The sequence below is a fragment of the Hippocampus comes genome, unplaced genomic scaffold (assembly GCF_001891065.2).
Source record: "Hippocampus comes isolate QL1 unplaced genomic scaffold, H_comes_QL1_v1.1 scaffold111, whole genome shotgun sequence".
In the NCBI taxonomy this organism is placed as follows: domain Eukaryota; kingdom Metazoa; phylum Chordata; class Actinopteri; order Syngnathiformes; family Syngnathidae; genus Hippocampus; species Hippocampus comes.
Genome location: NW_017805698.1, coordinates 2349373 through 2377365, shown reverse-complemented (window position 1 = coordinate 2377365; position 27993 = coordinate 2349373). Strand labels below are relative to the sequence as shown.

Genomic DNA, 27993 nt, shown 5'->3' with positions numbered 1-27993 from the left:
CCCAGTCAACCGGAGAATGTCTTTATATCAATGTATACATGAGGTTCAGTGAGGCAGGTCACATGACTGGCTCAACAAGTCTTTGACAAGTCACATTTTCGAAAAACTTCCTTGATTTTGTTCTTTCATTTATGCAAGTATTGTTCCTGTAAATATCAACGTCTACACACCCCTGTTCAAATTCCAGGTTACTGTACAACACAGCAAATCATTTCAAAACGTTTACGTTTAAAGTGACCTTCAACTGTCAATTTGGCGGAAAAAAAAAATCTTTTGGAAATCCTTTTGTATGCTTCTCCTGACTGATACATTCGATCAGTGAGCTCCTTCTGAAGCCGCGGAAGGTCACTTCAGACCTCTGCAGTAAAATGTGACTGAAAATGTCTGAAAAAAACCTACTTGAACATCTGACCTTTACTTCGGATGAATCAGATGCATTTTAAATGTTGGCTGTTGTGTGACGACCCCCATAAAACATGAGTCAGAATGTGACTGGTTCATTCTGCACACAACCACATCACCATTGATGAGGCAAGTGTGCGCACTTGAGCAACCACATTATCTCAATTGTTTATTTTTTTTTGCTTCCCTCTTTAAATTTGTTTATTTTTTTTCCTGATGGAGAACAGACATATCGACACCAGCTGCAAGAAAGCTGGAATCGCAGGTTTCCCAGGCTGTGCGGAGCATGCCACAATGATTCGGGAGCAGATCCAGCTTTCCAGAAGGGAGAAGAAAGACCAGAATGTCGCATATCTCAAACTGGCGCATTTGATCATTTTATGCCGCAAAGGATTTGCACTGGCTGGTAACAAATTAAATTGATCCCGATTGGGGCAACTCAACAGTTGAGTGGATCGAAGGTTTTGGCCGACTTCCGATGAAATGCGCCATCAAAATTTTGGCTCTTGAAAAGGAGGGAGAAGCTTATCGCCTTGTGCAAGGTTGAAATTGAAGTTGCAGAAGTCCAGAAGCCTCTTCCTGTGGAATGAAGAACAGAATGAACCGATCAGATTCACCGTTGGAGGAGATGGCATTCCTACTTTTTGGACCAGCGTGGACACAGTCAGGGAAGGCCCTGCAGGTCCTGCCTCTTCGAGACGGTAACCGACAAAACCAATCTTGAGCAACTTTCAGAAGGCTTGGGAAACATCAACGCCAGCAACTACCAGGAAAGTAGAAAGAGTGCCGTTATAATTTCACTTTTTACTCAAGGCAGCTTGAGTTATACAGTATAGCAGTGTTGCATGCACAAGGTAGATCAATGTGCTTCACATAGTTAAAAATATAACATTTGAAGGCAAGCCAGGGAAATAAAACCAATTCTGGAGTGTAACGTGCTACCCAATATCAGAAAGCTTGGACTCAGTCACATGCCCTTGGTCGTCCATGAAGACAAAAAAAAAAACCAAAACAAAAAAAAAAACAAGAACAACTAAAAACACTAAAGAATGACTGTGAACATTGGAGATCTCTGAAGTGGCCCTCTATGAGCCCTGATCTAAATCCTATTGAACATCTTTGGAAGGAAATGAGACACGCCACTTACAAAACCTGAGATGTCCGCATACTCTGCTTGACCAAAATACCTCTCTCGAAAGGCTGTGGAATATCGACCATTTTCATCACATTAAATAAAAGCTGTTCAGCTACAATTGAAAAAGCAATGTACCGTTTTTATTGGTGAATTTATTAAAATGATTTCAATTTCACATGAAGTTATTTTAAGAAGCCGTATAGGTTCGCAAAGACTACTAGGCTCTTTAGATGATTCACAGTGTCCCCAGACGGAAGATTGGTCAGGGACAGGAAGTTTGTTGACATTATAAAACTAATTTTGTCTAATTGCAGCTCAGTGGCAAATACAAATACTCTTTGTATAAACATCAACAGCCACAGAGTGACTCTGTTATGCTCCATTTAAAAAATTCTGACAGAAGTCATAAAACAGAATCTTAAATGATGACACAACACCTGAGACAAAGTATTGCATCATTTGATTACGATCGCATGAAAAACAACGGTCAACATGGCTCCTCTGTTTGTTTGGTACGGTGTTTACTTGTCCCACACGTCCTTTAATGACAAGTTATTTTTCTCCAAAAAGACACAGACCAAAACAAGAGCAGATGAGACAAACATGTTTTCCCCAGTATTGATTAGACGTATGATTAGCTGACGTAATTCCCATTTGTTATGATGCCATGACGCACGAGGCAGCAACAGACACGGCGTAAACACGATGATTAAACCTCCGAGTCATGCGTCCACTATCCCCAGGACATCAATCTACTGTCAGTATATGGCGCTGGGACTGACTCCACACTCCCTTGTGGTCGGGAGACTTCGCCACACAAACATGTGTCCACAGTCCCTCCACACATCAGAGTAACAATAGAGAAGTCCAGAAAAAACAAAACAAAAAAACAACAAAAAAACAGGACAATAGCTCTCCCCTCGAAAAGTATTGTTTTAACTATAGAATAAAACCATTTGGTTTTGACATTAAAAGATGAACATGGGACATGAGATATAAACATTTCAGTTTTTATTTCCAGGTCTTTACATCTGGATCGGACACGCAATTTAGAATATAGCATTGTTTGTAACAGACAAAACCAGTTTGAGGTAAACAAAAGGATTCCAAAGGATGGATATAAAACAGACTAAATTGTCGCGCTTGGACACACACCCCAAATCTGCGTTCACTATTCATGTTCACGAAAACTAGCTAGCAGCGAATGAACTGGAATCAGATACGTCTTGTACCTTTTCTGAGATGTTTTTCACAATCCAACAAGGGAAAAGTCAATTTTAATGAAATGGTAAATGGAGTGCACTTGCCGTCATATCCCGACCAACGATAGAATCCAGAGTGCTTTAATCCAGTATATGCATCTGCATTATGTCGTAGCGGCTTTTTCGCACTAAGCTAACCTGTCATTTCACAGCCGCTGACAGCGAGTGATGAATGTGACGGATCAATTGTGCCGATTCGTGCTGACAGGGTAGCAGGGGGTGGTACACCTATCCCATCCATGCTCAGTGACTGCCCAACAGCCTTTCTATGTGCCCCTACTGCATTACAATGGCGGCCGAATATCGAAATGACATCATATTAATTGGTGAAAATAAGGGTCAGTACGAGTGGACATTTTTCTTCATCAGTGAGGAGCATTTCCACATGCTGATGGGTTTTGGGGTTGAAGCGCAGATCAGAAACAATACAGTCATCATAATAATGAGCTCTAGATTTTTGGTGTATTTGATGCAGCGCAAAGGTCGTGGGTTCGATCCCCGCTCCGGCCTTCCTGTGTGGAGTTTGCATGTTCTCCCCGTGCCTGCGTGGGTTTTCTCCGGGTACTCCGGTTTCCTCCCACATTCCAAAAACATGCATGGCATGCTGATTGAACACTCTAGAATTGTCCCTATGTGAGTGTGACTGCGAATGGTTGTTCGTCTCTGCGTGCCCTGCGATGTGCTGGCAACCAGTTCAGGGTGTCCCCCGCCTAATGCCTGAAGACGGCTGGGATAGGCTCCAGCACCCACCGTGACCCTTGTAAGGATAAAGCGGATCAGAAAATGGATGGATGGATAGATTTATTAAAAAGTGAATGCAAAAACACAAGCTCCTTCAATGTCACTTCTTGATGAGGCAATGACTTCTGGATCCATAACTTAAGTTATACCAGTTATATCAAAGTGTGACATAATTCAATATGGATCTCATTAAAACTTCACAATCTGGAATTTAGGGCCACCCACAGATTTCACTGAATCATGTCTTTGGTGGTTGCACACATATTGCCATGTTAAGCATGATGGTGCGTGTGTTCAAAGCTGAGACAGGAAAATCACCGTCACTTGAAAGCAGGATTTGAATTTAGCACAAATGGGAGAAAATCCCCTGTAGTGTACAAAATCACATTGGCAGACTTCAACTGGAACGGAACACTGTATTAATTTTCCGGTCCTCATGTGCACCGGCGCACCTCTTCTGTCCACCCCTGGTCATGCTGCTAGAAATGCATATTGATCAAGCTCCCACACTTTTCTTTTCAGAACGTTAACTCCAAACAGCCCATGTACATGCAAACAGCAACATATGTGAGCTTGCTGACAGGTTGGACAATGACAGGGTTGACATGTCTGGCTAACATTAGCATTTAATGAGCACACAGTGGACCTTTAGTGGGCAACCTGATTAGGTTAATAAGCTACCTGTCCTGGTTAACAAATTCAGAGCACTTTTTGTAATTTTTGAAAAGTTTTATGATACTTATTGATACTTCAAAATGACAGTGTGGATTTGTTAAATTTGACACCATCCAACAAGACAAGATGAAAATTATGCAGCGTAAGTGTTAATATTTACAGTGCATTTATCAAGCATTCCAAGCTCCACTGAAAAAAGACATCAGAATGTTTTGTAAGGGCAAACATCAATTTATAGGACACTTGCAAATTGTTTTTTATGATAGCCAAAATACAATCTACATGATAAAAAAAAAAAAACCCTGTTTTATCGAACAGCTTATTTCTGGACAATGAATTCATGGGAATGTGTTTAGTCAAAGCAATGGGGCCAGCTCTACTGAGATGGGAAACAAGTGAAACTGACGGTCAGGATCGTGATTTTTGTTTAAAAAAGTAACAAATAAAGTGTTTTAAAAAGTAGCACACTTTTGGATACTAGACCATGAAATAACATTTTCTTTCATAAACAAGGGTAGCTGGAATTCCCTGGCGATGGAGTACAGCACACCGCTGTTTTCTGATTGGAGCGTCGCGGTGCTCGGCAAAAGGATAAAAAGAAGCGTCCAGGTTGACCATCGTCATCCTCAGCATCCAAAACCACGTAAGGAAGGGAGGAGCAGAGTGGAGGAGAAGACAGAGGAAACAGGCCAGGGGAGTCGATGCGACCGATGGATCAAGGATGACGAATGCAACTGCGCTTACCTTTTTTCACTTGGCAGGGTTGAGTCACATGACACAGAGGCTCCGATTGTTTCTGTTCGCTGTTACCTTGTTGTGTTACGCTGCCATTTTGCTGGTCAACGGTGTTCTTATTGTTACCATCATACTGGAGAAAAAACTGCACGAACCGATGTATATCTTTTTATGCAATTTATGCGTTAATGGCCTGTACGGGACGATTGTCTTTTTCCCCAAATTCCTTCATGATCTGTTGTCCACGAGCCACATGATATCTTATTTTGGCTGTATGATGCAGATCTTTGTCATCTATTCTTACGCGGCATCTGAAATTGCCGTTTTAACAGTGATGGCTTACGACCGCTACGTGGCCATATCCCGACCGCTGGAGTATCAGTCCATTATGACCAAATGCAGGGTGGTGTTGTTGGTGTCCTTTTCCAGACTCATGCCAGTGTTCTGCCAGACCGTAGTGATGATCATGAGCTCCCAACTGGAAATGTGCGGTTCCCACATCAACAAACTGTACTGCGAGAACTGGTCCCTCCTTCAACTCTCCTGCAATCCCACAACTTCCAACAGCATTGTCGGATTTATGAACGTTGTATTTTACTTTGGGCACGATCTTTTTATCATGTGCTCTTATGTGCATTTGGTTAAATTGGCTTTCAGGTCAAAGGAAGGGAAAAAGAAGTTCAGGCAGACATGCGTCCCTCATCTGCTGTGCTTGTTCAACATCACGGTGGCTTTGCTCTTTGACCTCATGTACGCTCGCTACGGCACCGGCTCCATGCCTCAGAGCCTCCGAAATTTCATGGCCATCCAGATTCTCACCTTTCCGCCTTTGCTCAATCCTATTATTTATGGCTTGAAACTCTCCAAGGTTCGCAACGCTGTTTTACAACATGTGAGAAGGAAGAAGGGCTGAATCGTAAATTAGGATGTATTTTGTGCAATTGAACAAGATAGTCTGCTCTCTTATTTAAATGAGGTTTTTGGAAATTTGTCATAAGGGGAAAAAAATAACAAGGCTTGTACAATTAAGTCCCATTCTGTAGTTTCTTTTTCAGCTGGCTGTGACAAAGACAAGTAACTATATTTTGAGTCCAATGCTTATTTTTCTGGTTCAAAACACGCCTGTTACATGTTATTTGTCAAAAAAGGAGACTGGATGTGTGACATATGAACGCTTATGAAATTGCGAAACATTGCTAGATAACAATTTGGCACTCCTCATTTTCATGTACAACGTACAAATGCATTAATATGATCAAAATGATGAATATGTATTGCTGTTCCCTTCTAAATAAAAAATAAAGCTAAAACGAGTCAGTACTCATTTGTATTCCATCTTCATGTTGGTTAGTTAATGGGTGTGTGTGTGTGCTAGTGTAGGGCATAATTTGCATTAACTAAGCTTCATTTACATTTGAGCAAACTAAATGTCAGTTCCTCTATGAAGCTTTCTACATTATATTTATCTTGTAATTTGACTGTAACCATTTGAAAAAAAAACACGTTCTACAATATCATAAATTGATTTGCATTAATTACCAAATACATACTGTACATTGCATTTTCTAAACATTACCTTCTAAGATGACACTCAAGTATTTGTATTGACTTTAACTCAAGCCGATTAACTAAAAAGCAGGCAATGTAATCAGTTGGTAAGCAGAGTGCGGGTGTGAGAGAACGGCACACTGCAGGGCTTGCTCCACATCTTACATTGTTTTTTTTTGTTGTTTTTTTTTGTGGAAATTAATAAATTCCAGTGTCAAAACTGAAATATGTATTCGATGAGCATCTCTCTCTCTCTTATATTTCTTGGCATTATATTTGAGACATATTTTATCATAATTGGGTAGCGGTGGCTTCATATGACCATTTGATATCTTATGTTCACAATTCCTGTCATTTATTCATTTATAGTGAAATTATACAGTGTGAAGTGAAACTTTTTTTTTTTTAAAAATTAGAGCACCAAAATGAGCTAAATTATCTGTCCATTTTCTGTATCATGCTTGTCTCCATTTGGGTCCCAGGTGGGCCGAGGTCAATCCCAGCAGACTCTGGGCAAGTGTCGGGCTCCACCCTGGGCTGGTTGCTTGTCGATTGCAGGTCAGATGAATATATTAACGTTTATGAAAGATAGTACCAGCGGTACCCCTGGTAATGATGGGGAAACGGAGTAATATTGCAAAGTTTGATACAAAATCTGGTGCTCATTTTTGTGTCTCGTCTTGTATTTGCCCAAATTATCCCCTTGGTTAATTTTAATGCACAGCGCCATGTTAGGAATGGATGTGACATCAAGTCATTGACTGGGTCATCCATTTCACCCACCAGTTGCTATTACGTGACATGCCAGATGGTTTGCCTCAAGATCAAAATCTGTCTTTTCATATTTTGTGGTGACTCTAAATAAACCATCGTAGAAAAGGTCTTCCCAAATTAAAAAAAAATAAAGCCAATCTAATCTTTCCATCTATTTATTTAACTGCAAAGGATGGAACCTGACCCACGTCACAGACAGTCTTCCACCTTCGCATGTGGACGGCTGATTACCGTTTTTCTGCACTATAAGGTGCTTTGGAGTATTCGGCCCACCTTCAACAAATGGCTTATTTCAAAACTGATTTCATACATAGGGTGCACTGCATTATAAGGCGCATAGAATAGAAGCTACAATAGTAGCTGTGGTTGCGTTGTGCATCCCCTAGATGGAGCTACGCTAAAGGGAATACAATAGAATACAGCTTTATTTATATCAAGCTTGCACAACCGCTGCAGCTGGAACAAAGCGCTTTCCAGAACATTTAAAACACTATGTCCAAGAAATCAGAATATCCATCTATATATAAGGCGCATCGGATTACAAGGTGCACTGTCCTGCATAATTTCACTATAAATGAATTAATGACAGGAATTGTGAACGTAACAAGAGGGTTAACACTCTTGCGGCAAAGTGTACATTTACTGGCAGGTGGCATGATGGTGGGTTTGCTTTTACAGCTGCTGGATAATTAGTTTGACGTCATACCACCAGGTAAAGCAATTTAGAATAGTCTCACTTAGAATGATGACCTGGCTGCAGACAGACCAGACCAAGATGGCCTTCAGTGCCGCTACATTACGGCTCACCTTCTTGCAGTCAAGTATAGCTGCGCACATTGGCTGCCGTGGCGTCTCGACAAATACCGGTTTGTTCCGCGAGCTATGATAAGATTGCTTTAAATCAACCAGTGTCACCAAAAACGAGTTAGGCGGCAGTTTTTCTTGAAAAATCATGTAGATTTTTCCTTCCACCACAGCTAAACTTTAAATTCGTATGTTTTATCTTTTTATATTTTTTTTTGTGTTTTTTTCCGGATTAGACAGAAAATGTATTAATTCCAGAAGTTGCTGTTTATTAAGATGGCACAACACAACTTATTCACCGCTTATCATTTTGGAGATGACAACAAATCTCTCAAACAAAAGCCATTTTGCTTTTTAGAATCTGTTGCTCTCACAATTAATGCTCCCTGGCTCACATCATTTCATGTAGCTTAAGTTTTTTTTTATCCACCCAAGAGCTCAATCAACCAAGATCTCAAGTCGGGGAGTCATCAAAAAGTAGCAAGCTTACTTTGACAAAGCATTGGGACAGAAAATACAGATATCTGTTTTTAAATGTAGGGAGTAAAAGTAAAGCGCAGTGGAACAAAAAAAAATCCTAAAGTAAAGAACAGATACCTGGGAAAAAAAGTACTTTTTACTTTGTTACTTCCCACCACTGCATTGGGATCAGATCAAATCCCAAGAGTGCTACCAGACAGCATTAAAAGGCGTATGAACTCAAGACGTGTATTTCTTTAGACGTGAGCAGTCGCATGTGGAGAACAACATGAAGATACGTGTTGGTAAGTATGCATTTCGAGAGGACACACATTGAAAACAAACAACAACAGAGCCAACATACTTCAAAAAAGTGACATTCAGGAGCAAAATAGACTGAGTGGAATAGATGAAGAATGGGTGGTTTTATCGGGTTCCGTCTTGAATAGTAAATATGTTGAGCGTATTTTTTTAGACCAGTTTTAATGCTGATGTTACAGTGACATGTTATCTTTCAAGACTTTATAAATGAAGATGAGCCTGTGCAAAAAGGTGCCCATGCTGTCAGCGGTGGATTTAGACCAGTCTCTGAGTGGGCAAAAGGCATTTTGTCATTGGGGCCAATTCAGGCTTTTTTTTTTTTTTTTAAGCTTCAGTTGACCTTACCACGACACTAAACCAAGCAGATCTACAGTAAGAATCTATTTTAACCCTTTCAGGAACAGCGGTTACTAAAGTGGACAGCTTATCATGTTATCACTGTTACACGGTGCATGAAAGGGTAAATGAATGTTATTTGTAGACTGGGTTGCTGAAATGCTGATCTGTTCAATTGTTACGTCCGTTGTTCAGGAAAAAAAAAATGGATTTTTACATCCTATTTCTGAGTAGATCAGATTCTAAGGACTCGAGCTTTGGAGTCAAGAGTGCACAAGTTGAAGTCCTGCTGCGGGCAAAAATGTAAAAAAATGGTCGCCTTGTCTGCTTGCTGTCTTCATTCCAGGGTGGGCTGAATTTCCAGTCAAGGGACGATAATTAGTATGAGTGTTAAGATGAATAGCAATGAGACAAAGCCAGATGATGGTGTTGAGAGAGCTGAAAAAGAAGCACGTTGAGAGCACCGCAAAGAGAGAGCCACATGCCTTGGAAGAATTAAATTTTTTTTTTTTTTTAAAGAGAGCGTATAAACAGAGAACATGATGAAGATGGTGAAAATGAGACACAAGCAGTGTGCCAGACAGCGAAAAAGAATATACAGATACTGTATTAGGCCCTGTGGGAGACAACCCCTCCCTGTGCAGAAAAAACACATACTGAGTAAAACACACTGAAGTGGATATTGTGTTTTCTTAAAATATACTGGATTATAAACAACGGACGTTGTAGATTCCAGCGACGGCATGAGGTTTGATTTTTTACAAATCAAAACTAAAATGAAAGAACCTTGTCGCAATAGTTAGATTAATTCCCAAAGTGAGATTTGAGTTGTAAAGTCAAAGATGAAGAGTTCAAGTGACATTTTTTGTGAATTGAGAAAAATGTGTTTTCTTTTCTAGTTCTAGGTTGAAGCCAACCCTTTCATAGAGAGCTTTAAGTTAATATTCATTAAAAAAAAAAAAAACAACGTTTATGGGGTGTGTGGGGGGGGGGGCACTTCAAAGAGTCGTTTCATTTTATCGCAAAAGCAGACAACTGCAAGAAAATGATTTAGTGCAGCTGAAAAACAGACAAGCCCAACATTTTCCCAGAACCATAAAATGACACCGATATTAGGTTTACAAATGAATACAAATGAACAATGGGTCAATATGCTGCAATTACAATCTGTTTTTTCCCTTTCTCTTTTCACAGGCGTGGTGTCAAGTAACAGGTTGTTATGAATCCCGAGTGTGTTGGGTGTGTAAGGATGCCAAACCAAACGCTGTTTCCTTACTTTAACCTCACCATGTTCATGAACATCGGGCCATACCGCTACCCGGCGTTGGCCTCATTTTTCCTCCTCTACCTCTTCATCGTGTGCGCCAACTTGGCCATCGTGCTGACGATCTGCCGCGAAAAGAACCTTCACGAGCCCATGTACATATTCATCGCCTGCTTGTCCTTCAACGCCCTGTACGGCTCCACGGGCTTCTTCCCCCGCTTCCTGCTGGACCTGGCGTCCGACACGCACCTGATTTCGCGGGCCGCCTGCTTCACGCAGATCTACTTCATCTACACGTACGGATGCAACGAGATGACCACGCTGTGCGTCATGGCCTACGATCGCTTCCTGGCCGTGTGCCACCCGTTGCACTACCACAGCAGGATGACGGTGAAAAAGGCCCTGACCCTGGTCGGTCTGGCCTGGCTCTTACCTCTCATCTTTCTCACCACGCTTATCTACCTGTCGGCAACGCTGCCCCTGTGCGGCAACGAGATCCAGAAGGTGTTCTGCGCCAACTGGAATGTCGTCAAGCTGTCGTGCGTGCCCACGGTGGTCAACAACGTGGTGGGCATGTTCATGAGCATCTTTACCGTTTTCATCCCGTTGGCCTTCGTCCTCTACACGTACACGCGCATCATGAACGCCGCGTGGAGACGATCGGCCAAATTCAAGGGCAGAGTATTCCAGAGCTGTTTGCCACACATGGTCTCCTTTATCATTTATTCCATCACTGCGTTTTGTGATATTGCGCTCAGCAGACAAAGTGCGGAGGAGATGAACCCCTTCGTTGCCATCATGTTATCTCTCGAGTTTGTGGTTATTCCGCCGCTTCTCAATCCCCTGGTGTACGGTATGAAGCTATCATATATACGCAGGCACATCTTCAAGATGCTGTGAGATCGTGCCGAAGAATAACTGTGTTGTCGTCATCAAAACATTGAAAATACTGCTTTTCTTCTTTAAGGCAACAAGTTTCATTGAATTTGATTCATATTGTATTTTTAAAAAATTAATTTATTGACAATTTTGAAAGCCATTATAAAGCGCTTGATGTTTGTTATCAATTCAAATCAATGACATTTTTTGTCACACGCATTTGCAGTATGCAGAATGTTTTTGTGACAATCACAAAGTAAAACGTAAAACACAATCAATGTGTTGTGTCATTCATTTAATAAAGAGTGCAATATCATTCAAAGTGTGGTGTTCATGGATTTCAATGACATTCAAGTCAAGTCTCAGGAAAGCCCCATGATTCATGATTTCTAGAGAGGTTCCATGGCCAATGAATGGTGGCTCTTTGGTAAGGACGACTTCATTCACAACTTTCACACAGCCCAAAGCCTGGACAGATGAACCAGTGACAATTAAAAGACCGTTAAGGAAAAAAGAAAAAAAAAAGATTTGGCCACAAATGTGAGAATTGGGCCTTAGCGCTTGTACTGAGAAGTTACAGTAATCCCTCGTTTATCGCAGTTAATGGGGACCAAAACCACCCGTGATAAACGAAAATCCGTGAAGTAGCGACCCCCCCCATGCAGGTACATGTACATAATATTTATAAGGCCGAATTTAATGGTATACATGCATGTAGAAGTAAATTTTGAAGTAATTAACACGACTTAATGCTGTATACTAATAGATTTAAACATTGGATTGGATACAACTTTATTGTCAAATGTGCTGTATGTGTACAGCACAGATGAAATTTCTTCCCTCTCAACATAAAACAAGAAACAAGAGGATGTATATGTTAGGTTAGTTTATGAATAACAAAATACAGTAAACATATACATGTAGTACTGTATATGTTGCTCTATGTGACTCGCTGTTGTTTTGCTGACTTTCGCTGCTTCTCGCGGACCTTTTGAGGACTTTTTGCGGACTTAAAAAAAAAAAAAACCAACAACAAAAAATTATGAATATGTTTGAAAATATCCGCGATGCACTGAAGCCGCGATAAACGAACCGCAAAATAGCGAGGGATCACTGTAGTTAGAACGTTGGCAAGTTCACAAGACCATAAGCTACCTTGTTCGTGTTGAGAAAAGGCCAATGTCTTCCCATCGCGTTGCTATCATTCTGAGTTAAGTAACAACATATGCTAAATTGGCTTGTGATATTAACTGAAAAAAATACTTGTGCGTGTTACCTCCACATAAGATGAATGTTCTGATTGCCAGAAACTGGCTGTTTAAAGGCTAGCATACAGTCCGACGCATTCACCAACAAATCATTCTTAGAGGGACCATATCAAACAATTCTCTTAAATAAGGACATGGGAGAGAAAATGTTCTCCAAATCTGTTGTTCCCCCATGTCACTTCTATCCCTGTTCCACCACTGCTCCCCGCCCACCTTTTAAGACTTAAGATCTCACTCCATCAAGATCTCAATCATAGTTTTTTTAATATTGTGTAGTCAAAAATTAAAACCTATTTGTGACAAAGCAAGGAGTAAAAATAACAGCTATTTGCCTTCAAATGTAAGCAGTAAATGTAAAAAAGTAATCAGAAAAAATCCCAAGCACAGATACCTAAAAAAAAAAAAAAACTACCTAAGTACAGTCACAAAATATTTGTACTTTGTTACTTCCTGCCACTGCGCTGGCGTCAGATCGAGTCCCAAGAGTGCAAAGACGCGTAATTAAAAGATGCGTGCACTCGTGACGAGTGTGTCTTCAAACCTGATCACGAAGAACAGCATGAAGACGCATACTGGTAAGTATGCAGTATGGATGTAGCTTTTGAGTCTGTCATGTATTCTTGAATTTCAAACCTTTATTTACGTCTTCAAAAAAAAAAAAATTTGCAGGCAAAGCCTTCATTTTCAGCGATGTTGAGACGCGGCAGAGAAATGGAAACAACCGAGCATACAGAGTTAAAAAGATTTACCGGTTGAAGGGAAATATTATATCATCTTGAAAGAGTACATGGAAGCAATTGTAACTGTTGCAGTCAATATTAAGTATGCAGCAAAGCAGTTTTACCAAAGGGAGTCACTGATGGTGTCGTGGTCCACTTGACCGACTTTGGCACAAGCAGCCTGGCTTCAGTGTGAATGTTTGTGTTCATGTGTCCTGAGATTGACTCGTGGCAAGTCCAGAGTGACACGCGACTCCAAACAGGAGAACTGGTAGCAATAGTAAATGGATGGTTGGTTTCACCGGGTTAAGTCTTGTCTGGGGAACTTTGAGCAGCAAACACTTGAGTGCTTATGATGAGACCAGTGAGGTGCGCAGGAACGGTGTGGCATGTTGTCTTTCAAGGCTTTTGTAGCTGAAGAGGAGTCAGTTCATAAGCGTGCTCAACATCGAGACCGAATTTACAGAGGGGTGCCCGAGCTGGAGACAGTGGATTTATCTGAGGGGCACGTTAAACAAAACAAAGGAAGCCTGTAAGAGGAGCCTATTCCAATTCATGTTATTTACAGAGTGGGGTGGTGAACAATTGCATTTTCCAGTGCTTTGCCCAAAGTTAAAAATGCCGAGACCATAGTTCTTGTTCTGCACTAGTACCTCAGTCCGTAAGGACTGGGGCTTTGCGGCAGGAGGGCAAACGTTTGAGTCCTGGCGTGGATAAAAGTGGAAAAATGGCAACAAGTGGCTGGATGTCTGCTCATCCGCTTGTTGGCACCGGTCGAGATGCAGCACTGTTTGCAGACCTCTTTCACTCGGAATCTCTCCTTTGCATGCCTGCACGTGTGCGAATTTGCTTCTGTATGTTGTGTACAACAGAAAGAGTCAGATAACGGTGTTGATGAAAAAGCAAAAATTGAGGGAGAGGGAGAGCCAGAAGTCTTTGGAGACTGTTTGATAGCGAGGGGACACGGAGCAGGAATAAGGGACGGTGATGAAGAAAGAGTGATGCACGGCAGACTGTGTGACACAGACATACAGGTACTGTAGTTTGTATGTGCATCCTCAAGCACGTCACCACCAGGTTTGTGCTGAAAAACAATACTTGCCAGTGTGTGCGTGTGTGTGTGTGTGTGTGTGTGTGTGTGTGTGCGTGTCCAGCAATCATTCATGATCTGAGTTGTTTATCCTCACCTCGGATAAGCAGTAGATAATGTATGGGTGGATATTTATCTGACAGGGAGCATTTGCTTCTTGAAACTGTCTGAAAATGAACTTACGGTAATTCTTTATTTTCATCCCTCAAATCTGATCATTTCCATATTGAACGAGTCCAAATGTGTACTGACCAATCTCAGGCAACTGTTTTTATCGCTTTCTCATATTGAAACATGAAACTGAATTCAATGAAATTAATTAAAGCCACGTGCCATTTATGTTCGGAGGATGTTGACAGTAAGCACATTGCAGCGAGCCACCAAAAATATTTTCAGAACAAACGAAATGTTGAGGTAGCAGAACTATGTGAAGATTTCGGTGTTAAAGGCCACATACGACATTAATAGGGGTGTCTCGATACATGCGGTGTGTGATACGATTGATACGGGTGTCTCGATACATGCGGTGTGTGATACGATTGAAGGATGGTTTGTTTTAAATCAAAACCTTTTCCACGATTTCAAATCGATTTCCCTTACACCCGTAAAAATCGCCCTGCTTAAAAAAAAAAAAAAAAAAATGCAACCCTAACCACCAATGAATGTTTCTACTTCCTCTTTTCACAGACAATGTCAAGTAACGGGTTGGATCACAAGTGTGTGGGTATGTGAAAATGCCAAACCTAACGCTGTCTCCTTACTTTAACCTCACCATGTTCATGAACATCGGCCCATACCGCTACCTGGCTTTGGCCTCATGCCTCCTCCTCTACCTCTTCATCGTGTGCGCCAACTGGACCATCTTGCTGACGATCTTCCGCGAGAAGACCCTTCACGAGCCCATGTACATATTCATCGCCTGCTTGTCCTTCAATGCCCTGTGCGGCTCCATGGGCTTCTTCCCCCGTTTCCTGCAGGACCTGGCGTCCAACACGCACTTGATCTCGCGCGCCGCCTGCTTCGCGCAGATCTACCTCATCTACACATACGGCGGCAATGAGATGACCACACTGTGCGTCATGGCCTACGACCGCTTCCTGGCCGTGTGCCACCCGTTGCACTACCACAGCAGGATGACGGTGAAAAAGGCCCTGACCCTGGTCGGCCTGGCCTGGCTCTTACCTATCTCCGTCATCACCATAGCCATCTACCGGGCCACCACGCTGCCCCTGTGCGGCAACAAGATCCAGAAGGTGTTCTGCACCAATTGGAATATAGTCAAGCTGTCATGTGTGCCCACCGATCTCAACAATGGTTTGAGCATGTTTGTGACCATCTGCACCATTTTCCTCCCGTTGGTCTTCGTCCTCTACACGTACACGCGCATCATGAATGCTGCCTGGAGAGGCTCGGCAAAATTCAAGGGGAGAGTTTTCCAGACCTGTATGCCGCACATGATCTCCTTTGTCATTTATTCCATCGCTCTATTTTGTGATCTCGCCCTGAGCAGGTACAATGCGGAGGAGATGAACCCCTTTCTGGCCATAATTTTATCTCTGGAGTTTGTGATTATTCCACCAATCCTCAACCCTCTGGTATACGGTATGAAGCTGCCGGATATACGCAGACACATCTTAAAGATCCTGTGAGATCGTGATAGCCAGTGGTGTGGTTAGGGCAAATTTAGGGGCGTGGCAGCAGCCCTAAAATAACCTTAAGCCCTATAAATAAGAACTCAATGAAGAGTTGAACGCACTAGCTATTTGCCAGTGTCAGTAGCTTTTCAGTTGTGAAGCTACGATAGTGATCACATGCTTGTCTCCACAAGAACCCGAAATGCATCTCGTCCATTTAAAAGTTCAAAGGGAAGGAGGGAAGTTATTCTTTGTATATTCGACAAAATGGACATCTTGTTTTGTAATTATCCACTTTGTATCCTTTCATCCACTACATTTTTAAGGTAGCAGGTTTAATTGACTTGAATTTGATTACGTTTTACGACATTGTATTGAAGAAAATGTGACTTTTATTGTCTATTTTCAGAGCCAGATTTAAGTCCTTGTGGGGTTTTTAAATCTATCAAGACTGTTTTTTTGGTTACATGCGTGTACGTTGAACTGGGGGAGACATTGTGGGGCCCACAAGCATGCCATGAAGTCCCTGGGAGACTATCTGCTGCAGCACATGAAGATTAATGTGACAATCACAAACTAAGACGTGAAATGCCACGAAGTAAAGGGACTGTTCGGTAAGAACATGGTGTTATGCTTCTCCCTTCATTTCTTGTTGGAGGAATCATCTTATGACTGATTTCAACACATTTTACTTCATCCTAGCAATGTGAATCTTTGGTGTTTGTAAATTACCCCCCCCCCCCAAAAAACGGAAAAAAAACATTAAATAAAGTGCTGTCGTATGTTTAAGTTCTTTGCTCAAGGTGCAACTTTACAGAGATGAAAGTGGACTTTTCTGAAAATTCCGGAAAAAATATATACATATATATACACACACACACACACACACACACACACACACACACACACACACACACACACACACACACATTCCGCACGCATGCACACGCACTTGGCCGATCACGCATGAATTACTTTACACAAAACGCTATTCAAATACTCGACATTCAATGATTAATCTTCCTTTTGTGTGCACACGTGTACCCTTTGTAGCTTCCGTTCGGGCCGAAATTTTTTCAACCAATCAGCGCCGACGCAAATGACGTCACACACGACAACAGCTAAGCTAAGTTAGCCGAGACGACACTCGAAGTCGGACGGACACGATTTTCTGCCAATCTGTGTTTTTCCCTTTTTGGCCAAATATATTTTTTACTACAACTGTCTTGTCGACGGCGTCTTTTATTCGTTCCACTGGGGTTTAGCAGGTGTGTTTATAAAGAGACGAAAATTGTTTGGGGACTATCCCCCACGTTCTAATTGAGATGGTATAACCCAAGAGGCAAAATGACGCTTGCGACTGTTGTTGCGAGTTGCCATTCGTTCTACTAAGCCATTAGTCAAACGCCACCATGTCTTCTGTCGTTATTACACAAACAAAAATCTCTTTACTGTTACTAGTGTTAGTGCCTCAATATGGCTACGCTCGTGAAAGCAATCCAGCGAACTCAAACGCGTCTTCGTTCAATGTTGTCAACTAATATCCGGATTAATTTTATGCAAATTTTCCTCAATTCTCCGGAGAAATTTTAATAAAAATTTGAAAAAAAACGGAATTCCGGGAAAATCCGGAGGACTTTCATCTCTGACTTTAGAAACTGATGTTAACTGCAATTGGGTGTAAGGTATTTCAATGGAGATGGAATAACTCTTGGTAGTATAGTGAATATTGAGGTGCAAGCAATTTAATCCATTTCCTGAATGCAACACACCACTCAGCAGTGCCATTGAAGAGTTTGATTGTTTCCCTCGTGTGGTTACAAATTCTACAGTTATTTTTAAGAGCTTATTTTCCTACTAAAATTCAAATAGAGAGTATATTTGGAGGACTAACACAATGAGACCTAATTTAAAAACAAACACACACACACACACACACACACACACACACACACACACACACACACACTATTCGATGACTCCTTCATTCAACATAAAATGCACAAAACATCAAGTAACGTTTCAACATGTTAACAATAAAATGTAATAACTACTTACACAGCGACCCCCTTGACCAATACAACGGCATCCACGTGTTGAGCATACAGGTATACCGAAGCATCACGAATGACGTCGGGTATACCGGAAATTAATGCCGAGTTGCATTGTAGGAAAAAATCCTGACCGGAAATCATGCACTGCAGACGTGATAATAAAAAGTACGAATAACGAACGTGTTGGTATAATGCAAGCCAAATGCCCCCCAAAATCTTTTTTGAAACGCTAAGTTAATGACATTTAGCCTACAAATACTTTCGAGTGTATTTGGAAATACGTTCGAACGTATTCACCAGTCAAAATAGTTTACTTCACATTGGCAGTTCCGCGCTTCCGTTTGCATGAGCTCATCAGTCGGGCGAGACAGAATGGGGACGGGAAGATTGGGGGTGATCATTTCAATAAACGAGTTCGAGCGTTTCCTGATCTACCAGAATGCATTGCTAGACATGTTGAAAAGCTGGCAATGCGGCCCACCGCTCTGGTCGAACGGATGGGATTGTCGGACGTTACTATTTTTAGCACAAAGGTCGAACGATGGAAAAACGTAGCACCTTGTTGCTTACACTTGAATGTGTTTATTCTGCATTGGAAAGAAATTGTTTAATTGCCAGAAATGCATGGTTCCAAGGCTGGCACGCGACACAACACATTACCTTACTACAAATGATTTTTAGAGCCAACAAAATCAAACAAGGCTCTTTAATAAGGCCATGGGATAGAAAATATTTTGCATCTCTGAATCTGTTGCCATCACCATTAATGCGTTCCTCCAAGTCGCTGCTGTCCGTCCCCCCCCCCCGGCTTTTATGATCTCAATTAATCAAGCTCTCAATCATAGTTGACTTTTTTTTTAACACTCTGTAGTCATAAAAAAGGAATAAGACCAAGTTGACCAAGTGAGGAGTAGAAATGTCAGAAATTTGGTTTCAAATTGCTGGTCCAGCAAAAACTCATCAGAAAAATAAATACTCATGTAATATACAGATACCTGAAAAAAATCTACTTAAGTACAGTAACAAAGTATTTGTACTTCAGTACCCACCACTGCGCTGGAGTGAGATCGAGTCCCAAGAGTGTAAACAGACGACATTAAAAGATGCGTGCACTCATGGTGAGTGTGTCTAAACGTGAGCAGTAGATCACGCAGAACAGCACGAAGACACCTGTTGTAAGTATGCAGTACGGATGAGGCGTTTGAGTGTGTCATGTTTGTTTTCTTGAATTTCAATCCTTTATTTACATTTGAAAAAAATATTGCAGGCAAGCCTTCATTTCAGTGATGTTGGGAGGGACAAAGAAATGGAAACAACCGAGCAGAGTGAAAAACATTAAAAAGTGTTTTTTTTTTTTTTTTTTTTAATCATCTTGAAATAGTACATGGTAGCAATTGTAACTGTTGTAGTCAGTATTAGACAATCATGAAGCACAGCAGTTTGATCGAGGGAGTCAGTGATGGTGTCGTAGTACAATACACTTGCCTGACTTTGGTGCAAGCAGCTTGTCTTCATTGTGAATGTTTGTGTTAGTGGTCATCCGGCTCAAGATGTGGCCTGAGATTGATTTAGCGGCAAGTTCAGCATGTGGTCTCCCTTTCGTCAAAAGTCAGCTTGGAAATAGACTCCAGCTCACATGTGACTCTGAACAGGAGAACTGGTAGCTCGAGAAAATGGATGGTTGCTTTCACCAGATTAAGTCCTGTCGAGCAGCAAACACTTGAGTGCTTATGATAAAACCAGTGAGGTGGGGAGGAACGGTGTGGCATGTTGCCTTTCAAGACTTGATAAATGAAGAGGAGACCGTTAATAAAAGTGGCTACCAGTGATATCAGATTTAAAGAGGAAACCTGGCTGGGGAGGTCAGTGGATTTTTTTTGAGGGGTATATTAAACAACACCAAGAAATCCAGCAACAGCCTACCTGCCAACCTATTAAAATGGCTTACTTTGCATGACGTTTTGCCTCTAGTTAAAAAAGGACATCATGTCCTCGTTCCCCACCAATAGCTCAGTCCCTAATTACCCGGGCTTTAGAATTGAGACGGCACAGGTTTGAGTCCTGGTGTGAATAAAAATGTAAAAATGGCAACTAGTTGTTGGATATCTGCTTGTCTGAATGCTGGCAACGGTCGAGGTGCATGTTTGCATATCTCTTTCACTTGGAATCTCCCCATGCATGCCTGCATGTGTGTGATGTGCTTGTACGTGGTCTGCAACATGAAGACAAATGATAATGAGACAAAGTCAGAAGGGACCGTTTTTTTTTTGTTTTTTTTTTTGAGAAGACCCAGAACGGGGGGGAGTTTTTTTTTTGTTTTTTTTTGAGAAGACCCAGAACGGGGGGAAAAAGAGACTTTGATGAAGATGAAGATCTGAGAATAAGATACAGCAGTGTGTGACCCCTCACGTGGTGGGATGCCTCCGGGTGGCGCGAGGGGGGAACGCCGGGGCTCTTGGACCCCAGACGCGGGTAAATGCCCACCAGCCGGCGGGGAAGGAGGTGGGGTCTCACCGGAAGGTGAGGCGTCCAGGGCTCGCCCCGCCGGAACGGAGGGGAGTGGGAGTAGCCGCCCCACAACCCTCCTTCAACAAAAATCAGGCGAGGGCCTTTCCGGGGCCCGCACTGGGTGTGAACTTTGCGAGGCAGCAGCGAGAGTCATACCGGGTGTGGGACCCCTGGGGGGCAAGTCCCTGACGGGGGGCGATTGCCCAGGAGGAGGAGGAGCAGTGTGTGACACAGACAGGGAATATACAGGCACTGTATGCACATCTTTAAGCACTTTATCATAAGGTTTGTGCTGAAAAAAAAAGCCAGCCATTGTGTGTTACTTTTTATTTCGATGACATTGAATGAATTTTTATTCAACAGGGATGATACCGCCATTTGCTTGCTCTAACTCTTTTCACAGATGGCGTCAAATAACAGATTGTTATGAATCACAAGTGCGTGGGTTTGTAAAGATGCTCAACATAACCTACTTTAACCTCACCATGTTCTTGAACATCGGCCCATACCGCTACCCGGCGTTGGCCTCCTGCCTCCTCCTCTACCTCTTCATCGTGTGCGCCAACTGGGCCATCGTGCTGACCATTTTCCGTGAGAAGACCCTTCACGAGCCCATGTACATATTCATCGCCAGTTTGTCCTTCAACGCCCTGTACGGCTCCACGGGCTTCTTCCCCCGTTTCCTGATGGACCTGGCGTCCGACACTCATCTGATCTCGCGCGCCGCCTGCTTTACGCAGATCTACCTCATCTACACGTACGGCGCCAACGAGATGACCACACTTTGCGTCATGGCCTACGATCGCTACCTGGCCGTGTGCCACCCGTTGCACTACCACACCAGGATGACGGTGAAAAAGGCCCTGACCCTGGTCGGTCTGGCCTGGCTCTTACCCGTCTTCATCCTCACCACGGTCATCTACCTGTCCGCAACACTGCCCCTATGCGGCAATGAGATTCAGAAGGTGTTCTGCGCCAACTGGAATGTCGTCAAGCTGTCGTGCATGCCAACGGTGGTGAACAACGCGGTGGGCATGTTCGTGACCATCTCTACCATTTTCATCCCGTTGGCCTTCATCCTCTACACGTACACTCGCATTATGAGCACCTCCTGGAGACGTTCAGCCAAATACAAGGGAAGAGTATTCCAGAGCTGTTTGCCACACATGGTCTCCTTTGTCATTTTTTCCATCGCCATATTTTGTGATATCGCCCTAAGCAGGTACAATGTGGAGCAGATGAACGCCTTCGTAGCCATCATCTTATCTCTTGAGTTTGTGGTCATTCCGCCAGTTCTCAACCCTCTAGTGTATGGTTTGAAGCTATCGGATATACGCAGACACATCTTCAAGATGCTGTGACATCCTGGAAGCCGGTGGTGTGTGGGTGTGTGTGTGTGTGTGTGTGTGTGTGTGTGTGTGTGTGTGTGTGTGTGTGTGTGTCCAGCAATCATTCATGATCTGAGTTGTTTATCCTCACCTCGGATAAGCAGTAGATAATGTATGGGTGGATATTTATCTGACAGGGAGCATTTGCTTCTTGAAACTGTCTGAAAATTAACTTAATTCTTTATTTTCATACTTCAAATTTTATCATTTCCATATCGAACGAGTCCAAATGTGTACTGACCAATCTCAGGCAACAGTTTTTATCGCTTTCTCATATTGAAACATGAAACTGAATTAAATGAAATTAATTAAAGCCACGTGCCATTTATGTTCGGAGGATGTTGACAGTAAGCACATTGCAGCGAGCCACCAAAAATATTTTCAGAACAAACGAAATGTTGAGGTAGCAGAACTATGTGAAGATTTCGGTGTTAAAGGCCACATACAACATTAATAGGGGTGTCTCGATACATGCGGTGTGTGATACGATTGAAGGATGGTTTGTTTTAAATCAAAACCTTTTCCACGATTTCAAATCGATTTCCCTTACACCCGTAAAAATCGCCCTGCTAAAAAAAAAAAAAAAAATGCAACCCTAACCACCAATGAATGTTTCTACTTCCTCTTTTCACAGACAATGTCAAGTAACGGGTTGGATCACAAGTGTGTGGGTATGTGAAAATGCCAAACCTAACGCTGTCTCCTTACTTTAACCTCACCATGTTCATGAACATCGGCCCATACCGCTACCTGGCTTTGGCCTCATGCCTCCTCCTCTACCTCTTCATCGTGTGCGCCAACTGGACCATCTTGCTGACGATCTTCCGCGAGAAGACCCTTCACGAGCCCATGTACATATTCATCGCCTGCTTGTCCTTCAATGCCCTGTGCGGCTCCATGGGCTTCTTCCCCCGTTTCCTGCAGGACCTGGCGTCCAACACGCATCTGATCTCGCGGGCTGCCTGCTTCGCGCAGATCTACCTCATCTACACATATGGCGGCAACGAGATGACCACACTGTGCGTCATGGCCTACGACCGCTTCCTGGCCGTGTGCCACCCGTTGCACTACCACAGCAGGATGACGGTGAAAAAGGCCCTGACCCTGGTCGGCCTGGCCTGGCTCTTACCTATCTCCGTCATCACCATAGCCATCTACCGGGCCACCACGCTGCCCCTGTGCGGCAACAAGATCCAGAAGGTGTTCTGCACCAATTGGAATATAGTCAAGCTGTCATGTGTGCCCACCGATCTCAACAATGGTTTGAGCATGTTTGTGACCATCTGCACCATTTTCCTCCCGTTGGTCTTCGTCCTCTACACGTACACGCGCATCATGAATGCCGCCTGGAGAGGTTCGGCAAAATTTAAGGGGAGAGTATTCCAGACCTGTATGCCGCACATGATCTCCTTTGTCATTTATTCCATCGCTCTATTTTGTGATCTCGCCCTGAGCAGGTACAATGCGGAGGAGATGAACCCCTTTCTGGCCATAATTTTATCTCTGGAGTTTGTGATTATTCCACCAATCCTCAACCCTCTGGTATACGGTATGAAGCTGCCGGATATACGCAGACACATCTTAAAGATCCTGTGAGATCGTGATAGCCAGTGGTGTGGTTAGGGCAAATTTAGGGGCGTGGCAGCAGCCCTAAAATAACCTTAAGCCCTATAAATAAGAACTCAATGAAGCGTTGAACGCACTAGCTACTTGCCAGTATCAGTAGCTTTTCAGTTGTGAAGCTACGATGGTGATCACATGCTTGTCTCCACAAGAACCCGAAATGCATCTCGTCCATTTAAAAGTTCAAAGGGAAGGAGGGAAGTTATTCTTTGTATATTTGACAAAATGGACATCTTGTTTTGTAATTATCCACTTTGTATCCTTTCATCCACTACATTTTTAAGGTAGCAGGTTTATTCATTCATTCATCTTCCGAACCGCTTGATCCTCACTAGGGTCACAGGGGGTGCTAGAACCCATCCCAGCTGTCTTCGGGCAGTAGGCGGGGGACACCCTGAATCGGTCGCCAGCCAATCGCAGGGCACACATAGACGAACAACCATCCACGCTCACATTCACACCTAGGGACAATACAGAGTGTTCAATCAGCCTACCATGCATGTTTTTGGAATGTGGGAGGAAACCGGAGTACCCGGAGAAAACCCACGCAGGCCAGGGGAGAACATGCAAACTCCACACAGGGAGGCCGGAGCTGGAATCAAACCCGGTACCTCTGCACTGCGAAGTCGACGTGCTAACCACTGGACTACCGGGCCGCCCAGTAGCAGGTTTAATTGACATGAATTTGATTAAGTTTTACGACATTGTATTGAAAATGTGACTTTTATTGTCTATTTTCAGAGCCAGATTTAAGTCCTTGTGGGGTTTTTAAATCTATAAAGACTGTTTTTTTGGTAACATGCGTGTACGTTAAACTGGCGGAGACATTGTGGGGCCCACAGGCATGCCATAAAGTCCCTGGGAGACTATCTGCTGCAGCACATGAAGAATGTGTGACAATCACAAAGTAAGAAGTGAAATGCCACGTGTGAAATGGACTGTTCGGTAAGAAGATGGTGCTTCTCCCTTAATTTATTGTTGGAGGAATCATCTTAAAGCTTAAAGGTATGATGGATAGTCCCTCCCACCCCCTCCAGCCCACCCTGACAGCACTGGGTAGCTCCTTCAGCCAAAGACTGTTACACCCGTGCTGCAAGGAGAGACACTGCCGCTCGTTCCTCCCGACTGCTGTCAGGCTGCTGAATAAACATGCGTGAAAACCTGTAACCATTGTAAATAGCACAGCCACCTTATGTATGAATAAGATGCATATATGCAACTTATATTTATACTGTGTACAGTTTTTTTCTGAAACATTTATTTATTTTGTGCATGCAACACTTTGTTTTTGTTTTTCTTCTCGACACCCCCCCAATTTTGCTGCTGTAGACTGCAAATTTCCCCAATGTGGGACAAATAAAGGTTATCTTATCTTATCTTATCTTATCTTCTGACTGATTTCAACACATTTTACTTCATCCTAGCAATGTGAATCTTTGGTGTTTGTAAATTAACACTCCCCCGGAAAAAAAGCAGAAAAAAAGAACATTAAATAAAGCGCTGGAGTACTTCTAAGTTCTTTGTTGAAGGGGCTACTTTCGAAGCTGATTTCAACCACAATTGGGTGTAAGGTATTTTAGTGGAGATGGAATAATGCTTGGTAGTACAGTGAATATTGAGGTACAAGCCATTTAATCCATGTCATGGATGCAACAGACACCACTCAGCAATGTCACCAAAGAGTTTGTTTGTTCGCCGGGTGTGGATACAAATTCGACAGATATTTTTCAGATCTTATTTTCCTACTACAGTTCAACTTGAGAGCATATTTGGAGGACTAACACAATGAGGTCACAAACACAAGCACACACACAACTCGATGACTCCTTCATTCAACATAACATGTACAAGACATCAAGTAACGTTTCAACATGTGAACAATAAAATTTAGGAACTACTTACTGACACAGCAACCCCCTTGACCAACACAACGGCATCCACGTGTTGGGCATATACCGAAGCATAACGAATGCTGTCGGGTATGAGGCAAATTAATACCGAGTGGCATTGTGGGTAAAAAATCCTGACCGGAAATCGTGCACTGCAGACGTAATAATAAAAAGTCCGAATAACGAACGTGTTGGTATAATCCAAGCCATATGCAATAAATAAATAAATGTGTTTTTTTTAACGCTAAATTAATGGGATTTAGCCTACAAGTACTTTCGAATGTACTTGGAAATACGTTGGAACGTATTCACCAGTCAAAAAAATTTTCTTCACATTGGCAGTTCAACGCTTCCGTTTGCACAAACTCATCAGTCGGGCGAGACAGAATGGGGACGGGAAGATTGGGGGTGATGCTTTCAATAAAGGAGTTCGAGCTTTTCTGCATCTACCACAATACATTGCTGGACATGTTGAAAAGGTGGCAATGCAGCCCACCGCTTTGGCGAACGGATGGGATTGTCGGACATGTTACTATTTTTAGCACAAAGGTCGAACGATGGAAAAACGGAGTACCTTGAACCACCTGCTTTCACTTCAATGTGTTTATTCTCCATCAGAAAGAAAATGTTTAATTGCCAGAGATGCATGGTTTTAAGGCTGGCACGCGACACAACACATTAACTCACGAAAAATGATTTTTAGAGCCAACAAAATCAAACAAGGCTCTTTAATAAGGCCGTGGAATAGAAAATATTTTGCATCTCTGCATCTGTTGCCATCACCGTTAATGCATTCCTCCAAGTCGCTGCTGTCCGTCTTTTCCGCCGGCTTTTATGATCTCAATTAATCAAGAGCTCAATCATAGTTGACTTTTTTTTTACGCTCTATAGTCATAAAAAAGGAATAAGACTATGTTGACCAAGTGATGAGTAGAAATTTCAAAAACTTGCTTTCAAATGCAAAAACTCATCAGAAAAAGAAATACTCATGCATGGGCGTCATTAGGCCTATTTTAGGGAGGCTTCAGCCTCCCTAAAAATGTCTTTAGCCCCCTAAATAATTTCGTTGCATTATTTAAAAAAAAGTATTATTTATTTTTCCTGTACTTTTGCCAATATATTGCATCAAATTCAATGTAATGTGGCCATTTTAAATTATATTTCGATTCCCTGCCATTATTGTAATGTTAAATCTCCCAGGTTTCCTGAACGCAACAGGTGTTGCGTGAGCATCTGACGTGTCTGTCACCATCGCCACATCAAATGCTAACGCAACAACTGACAGTTCATTGGCGAAAGTCAGGTTGAGTCGACAGCATGGATATTCGACAGTTTTTTAGAAAGGCAAATTAAGTATTCAATGCATCCATGCTGATAAAACTAGTGACTATAGTCCGCTAAAATATCTCCAGTAACAGCAGAAACTGCACTGTAACAAAGTGTTCACTTTTGGATAAATTAAGGTGTTGCTTCATAAAAATTAAGCAACATTTTATGATTAAATACATAAATAATCATTACACCAACTCTTTGAGGCAACACCTATTGAGATTTTGGCCTTTATAAAATAAATAAATAAATATAAAATAAATAAATGTATTTATTTAAGTGATGAAGCTTTTGCATCTCATTGTACTAACTTAAATTGCTTATCACGGCAGGCATCTCAAAATACATAGTCTTCTGGGGGCTAAGCATATATTAATACATTTTGGTAGAGAGGAATAGAGGCCTACTGTCATATAGGTTATGTTATCGGGCATCCTTCTAATTCCCTTGAACAACCAAGATTGAACTTTTGAACTCTTTCTAAGTTCTATTATCTAGTCCAGTTAAAGTCCAGGGGAGGAAGCCCCATCATAGTAAAGAGGATACTAATGTGATGTGTGTAGTTAGTTCTTCATAGCCTCTTCATTTTGCTCTCAAAGTGCACGGAATTGATGGATTTTTAACAGAATGTAGAAAAAAATTCTCAGATGCCCCCCGGACCCCCCTAAAGGGGCTGTGTTCCCCTTGGGGCTAAGCTCCCCTTGTTCTTGAAACCTAGTGACGCCCCTGTACTCATGTAATATACAGATACCTGAAAAAATATCTACTTAAGTACAGAAACAAAGTACTTGTACTTTACCACCCACCGCTTCGCTGGAGTAACATCAAGTCCCAAGAGTTTAAACAGACGACATTAAAAGATGCGTGCACTCATGGTGAGTGTGTCTAAACGTGAGCAGTAGATCACGCAGAACAGCACGAAGACACCTGTTGTAAGTATGCAGTACGGATGAGGCTTTTGAGTGTGTCATGTTTGTATTGTTGACTTTCAAACCTTTATTTACATCTGAAAAAAATATTGCAGGCAAGCCTTCATTTCAGTGATGTTGAGAGGGACAGAGAAATGGAAACAACCGAGCACAGTTAAAAACATTAAAAAGTTTTTTTTTTTTTTTTTTAATCATCTTGAAATAGTACATGGTAGCAATTGTAACTG

General features: G+C 42.3%; 5 protein-coding genes and 1 long non-coding RNA gene across 7 annotated transcripts; 5 read left to right on the top strand and 1 right to left on the bottom strand.

Moving 5' to 3' along the window:
• LOC109523251 (uncharacterized) lies at nt 1-25715 on the bottom strand. Of its 2 annotated transcripts, none has more exons than XR_002169723.1 (3): nt 25526-25715; nt 1044-1165; nt 1-981 (listed from the first exon to the last, which is right to left on the bottom strand). It is a non-coding gene; the product is annotated as an uncharacterized LOC109523251 (long non-coding RNA). The 2 variants fall into 2 exon arrangements; XR_002169722.1 differs by lacking the exon at nt 25526-25715 and adding an exon at nt 18105-18149.
• Nucleotides 4696-6065, top strand: LOC109523248 (olfactory receptor 10H4-like). The gene has a single exon (XM_019882265.1). The coding sequence runs from the start codon at nt 4937-4939 to the stop codon at nt 5861-5863; it is 927 nt and encodes a 308-aa protein (XP_019737824.1). The 5' UTR covers nt 4696-4936; the 3' UTR covers nt 5864-6065.
• Nucleotides 10344-11373, top strand: LOC109523247 (putative gustatory receptor clone PTE01). Its single transcript, XM_019882264.1, has one exon. The coding sequence runs from the start codon at nt 10412-10414 to the stop codon at nt 11354-11356; it is 945 nt and encodes a 314-aa protein (XP_019737823.1). The 5' UTR covers nt 10344-10411; the 3' UTR covers nt 11357-11373.
• LOC109523250 (olfactory receptor 1496-like) lies at nt 15076-16218 on the top strand. Its single transcript, XM_019882267.1, has one exon. It carries the CDS (start codon nt 15147-15149, stop codon nt 16059-16061), a length of 915 nt encoding a protein of 304 aa, XP_019737826.1. The 5' UTR covers nt 15076-15146; the 3' UTR covers nt 16062-16218.
• Nucleotides 20888-21991, top strand: LOC109523246 (olfactory receptor 6N2-like). The gene has a single exon (XM_019882263.1). The coding sequence runs from the start codon at nt 20953-20955 to the stop codon at nt 21967-21969; it is 1017 nt and encodes a 338-aa protein (XP_019737822.1). The 5' UTR covers nt 20888-20952; the 3' UTR covers nt 21970-21991.
• On the top strand, nt 22610-23704 carry LOC109523249 (olfactory receptor 1496-like). Its single transcript, XM_019882266.1, has one exon. It carries the CDS (start codon nt 22678-22680, stop codon nt 23590-23592), a length of 915 nt encoding a protein of 304 aa, XP_019737825.1. The 5' UTR covers nt 22610-22677; the 3' UTR covers nt 23593-23704.
• Nucleotides 25716-27993: the final 2278 nt, after the last annotated feature.

Excerpts from the sequence above, each read along its gene's own strand:
- LOC109523248 (XM_019882265.1), top strand. The coding sequence starts at position 4,937 with ATGACGAATGCAACTGCGCTTACCTTTTTTCACTTGGCAGGGTTGAGT.
- LOC109523250 (XM_019882267.1), top strand. The coding sequence starts at position 15,147 with ATGCCAAACCTAACGCTGTCTCCTTACTTTAACCTCACCATGTTCATG.
- LOC109523246 (XM_019882263.1), top strand. The coding sequence starts at position 20,953 with ATGAATTTTTATTCAACAGGGATGATACCGCCATTTGCTTGCTCTAAC.
- LOC109523247 (XM_019882264.1), top strand. The coding sequence starts at position 10,412 with ATGAATCCCGAGTGTGTTGGGTGTGTAAGGATGCCAAACCAAACGCTG.
- LOC109523249 (XM_019882266.1), top strand. The coding sequence starts at position 22,678 with ATGCCAAACCTAACGCTGTCTCCTTACTTTAACCTCACCATGTTCATG.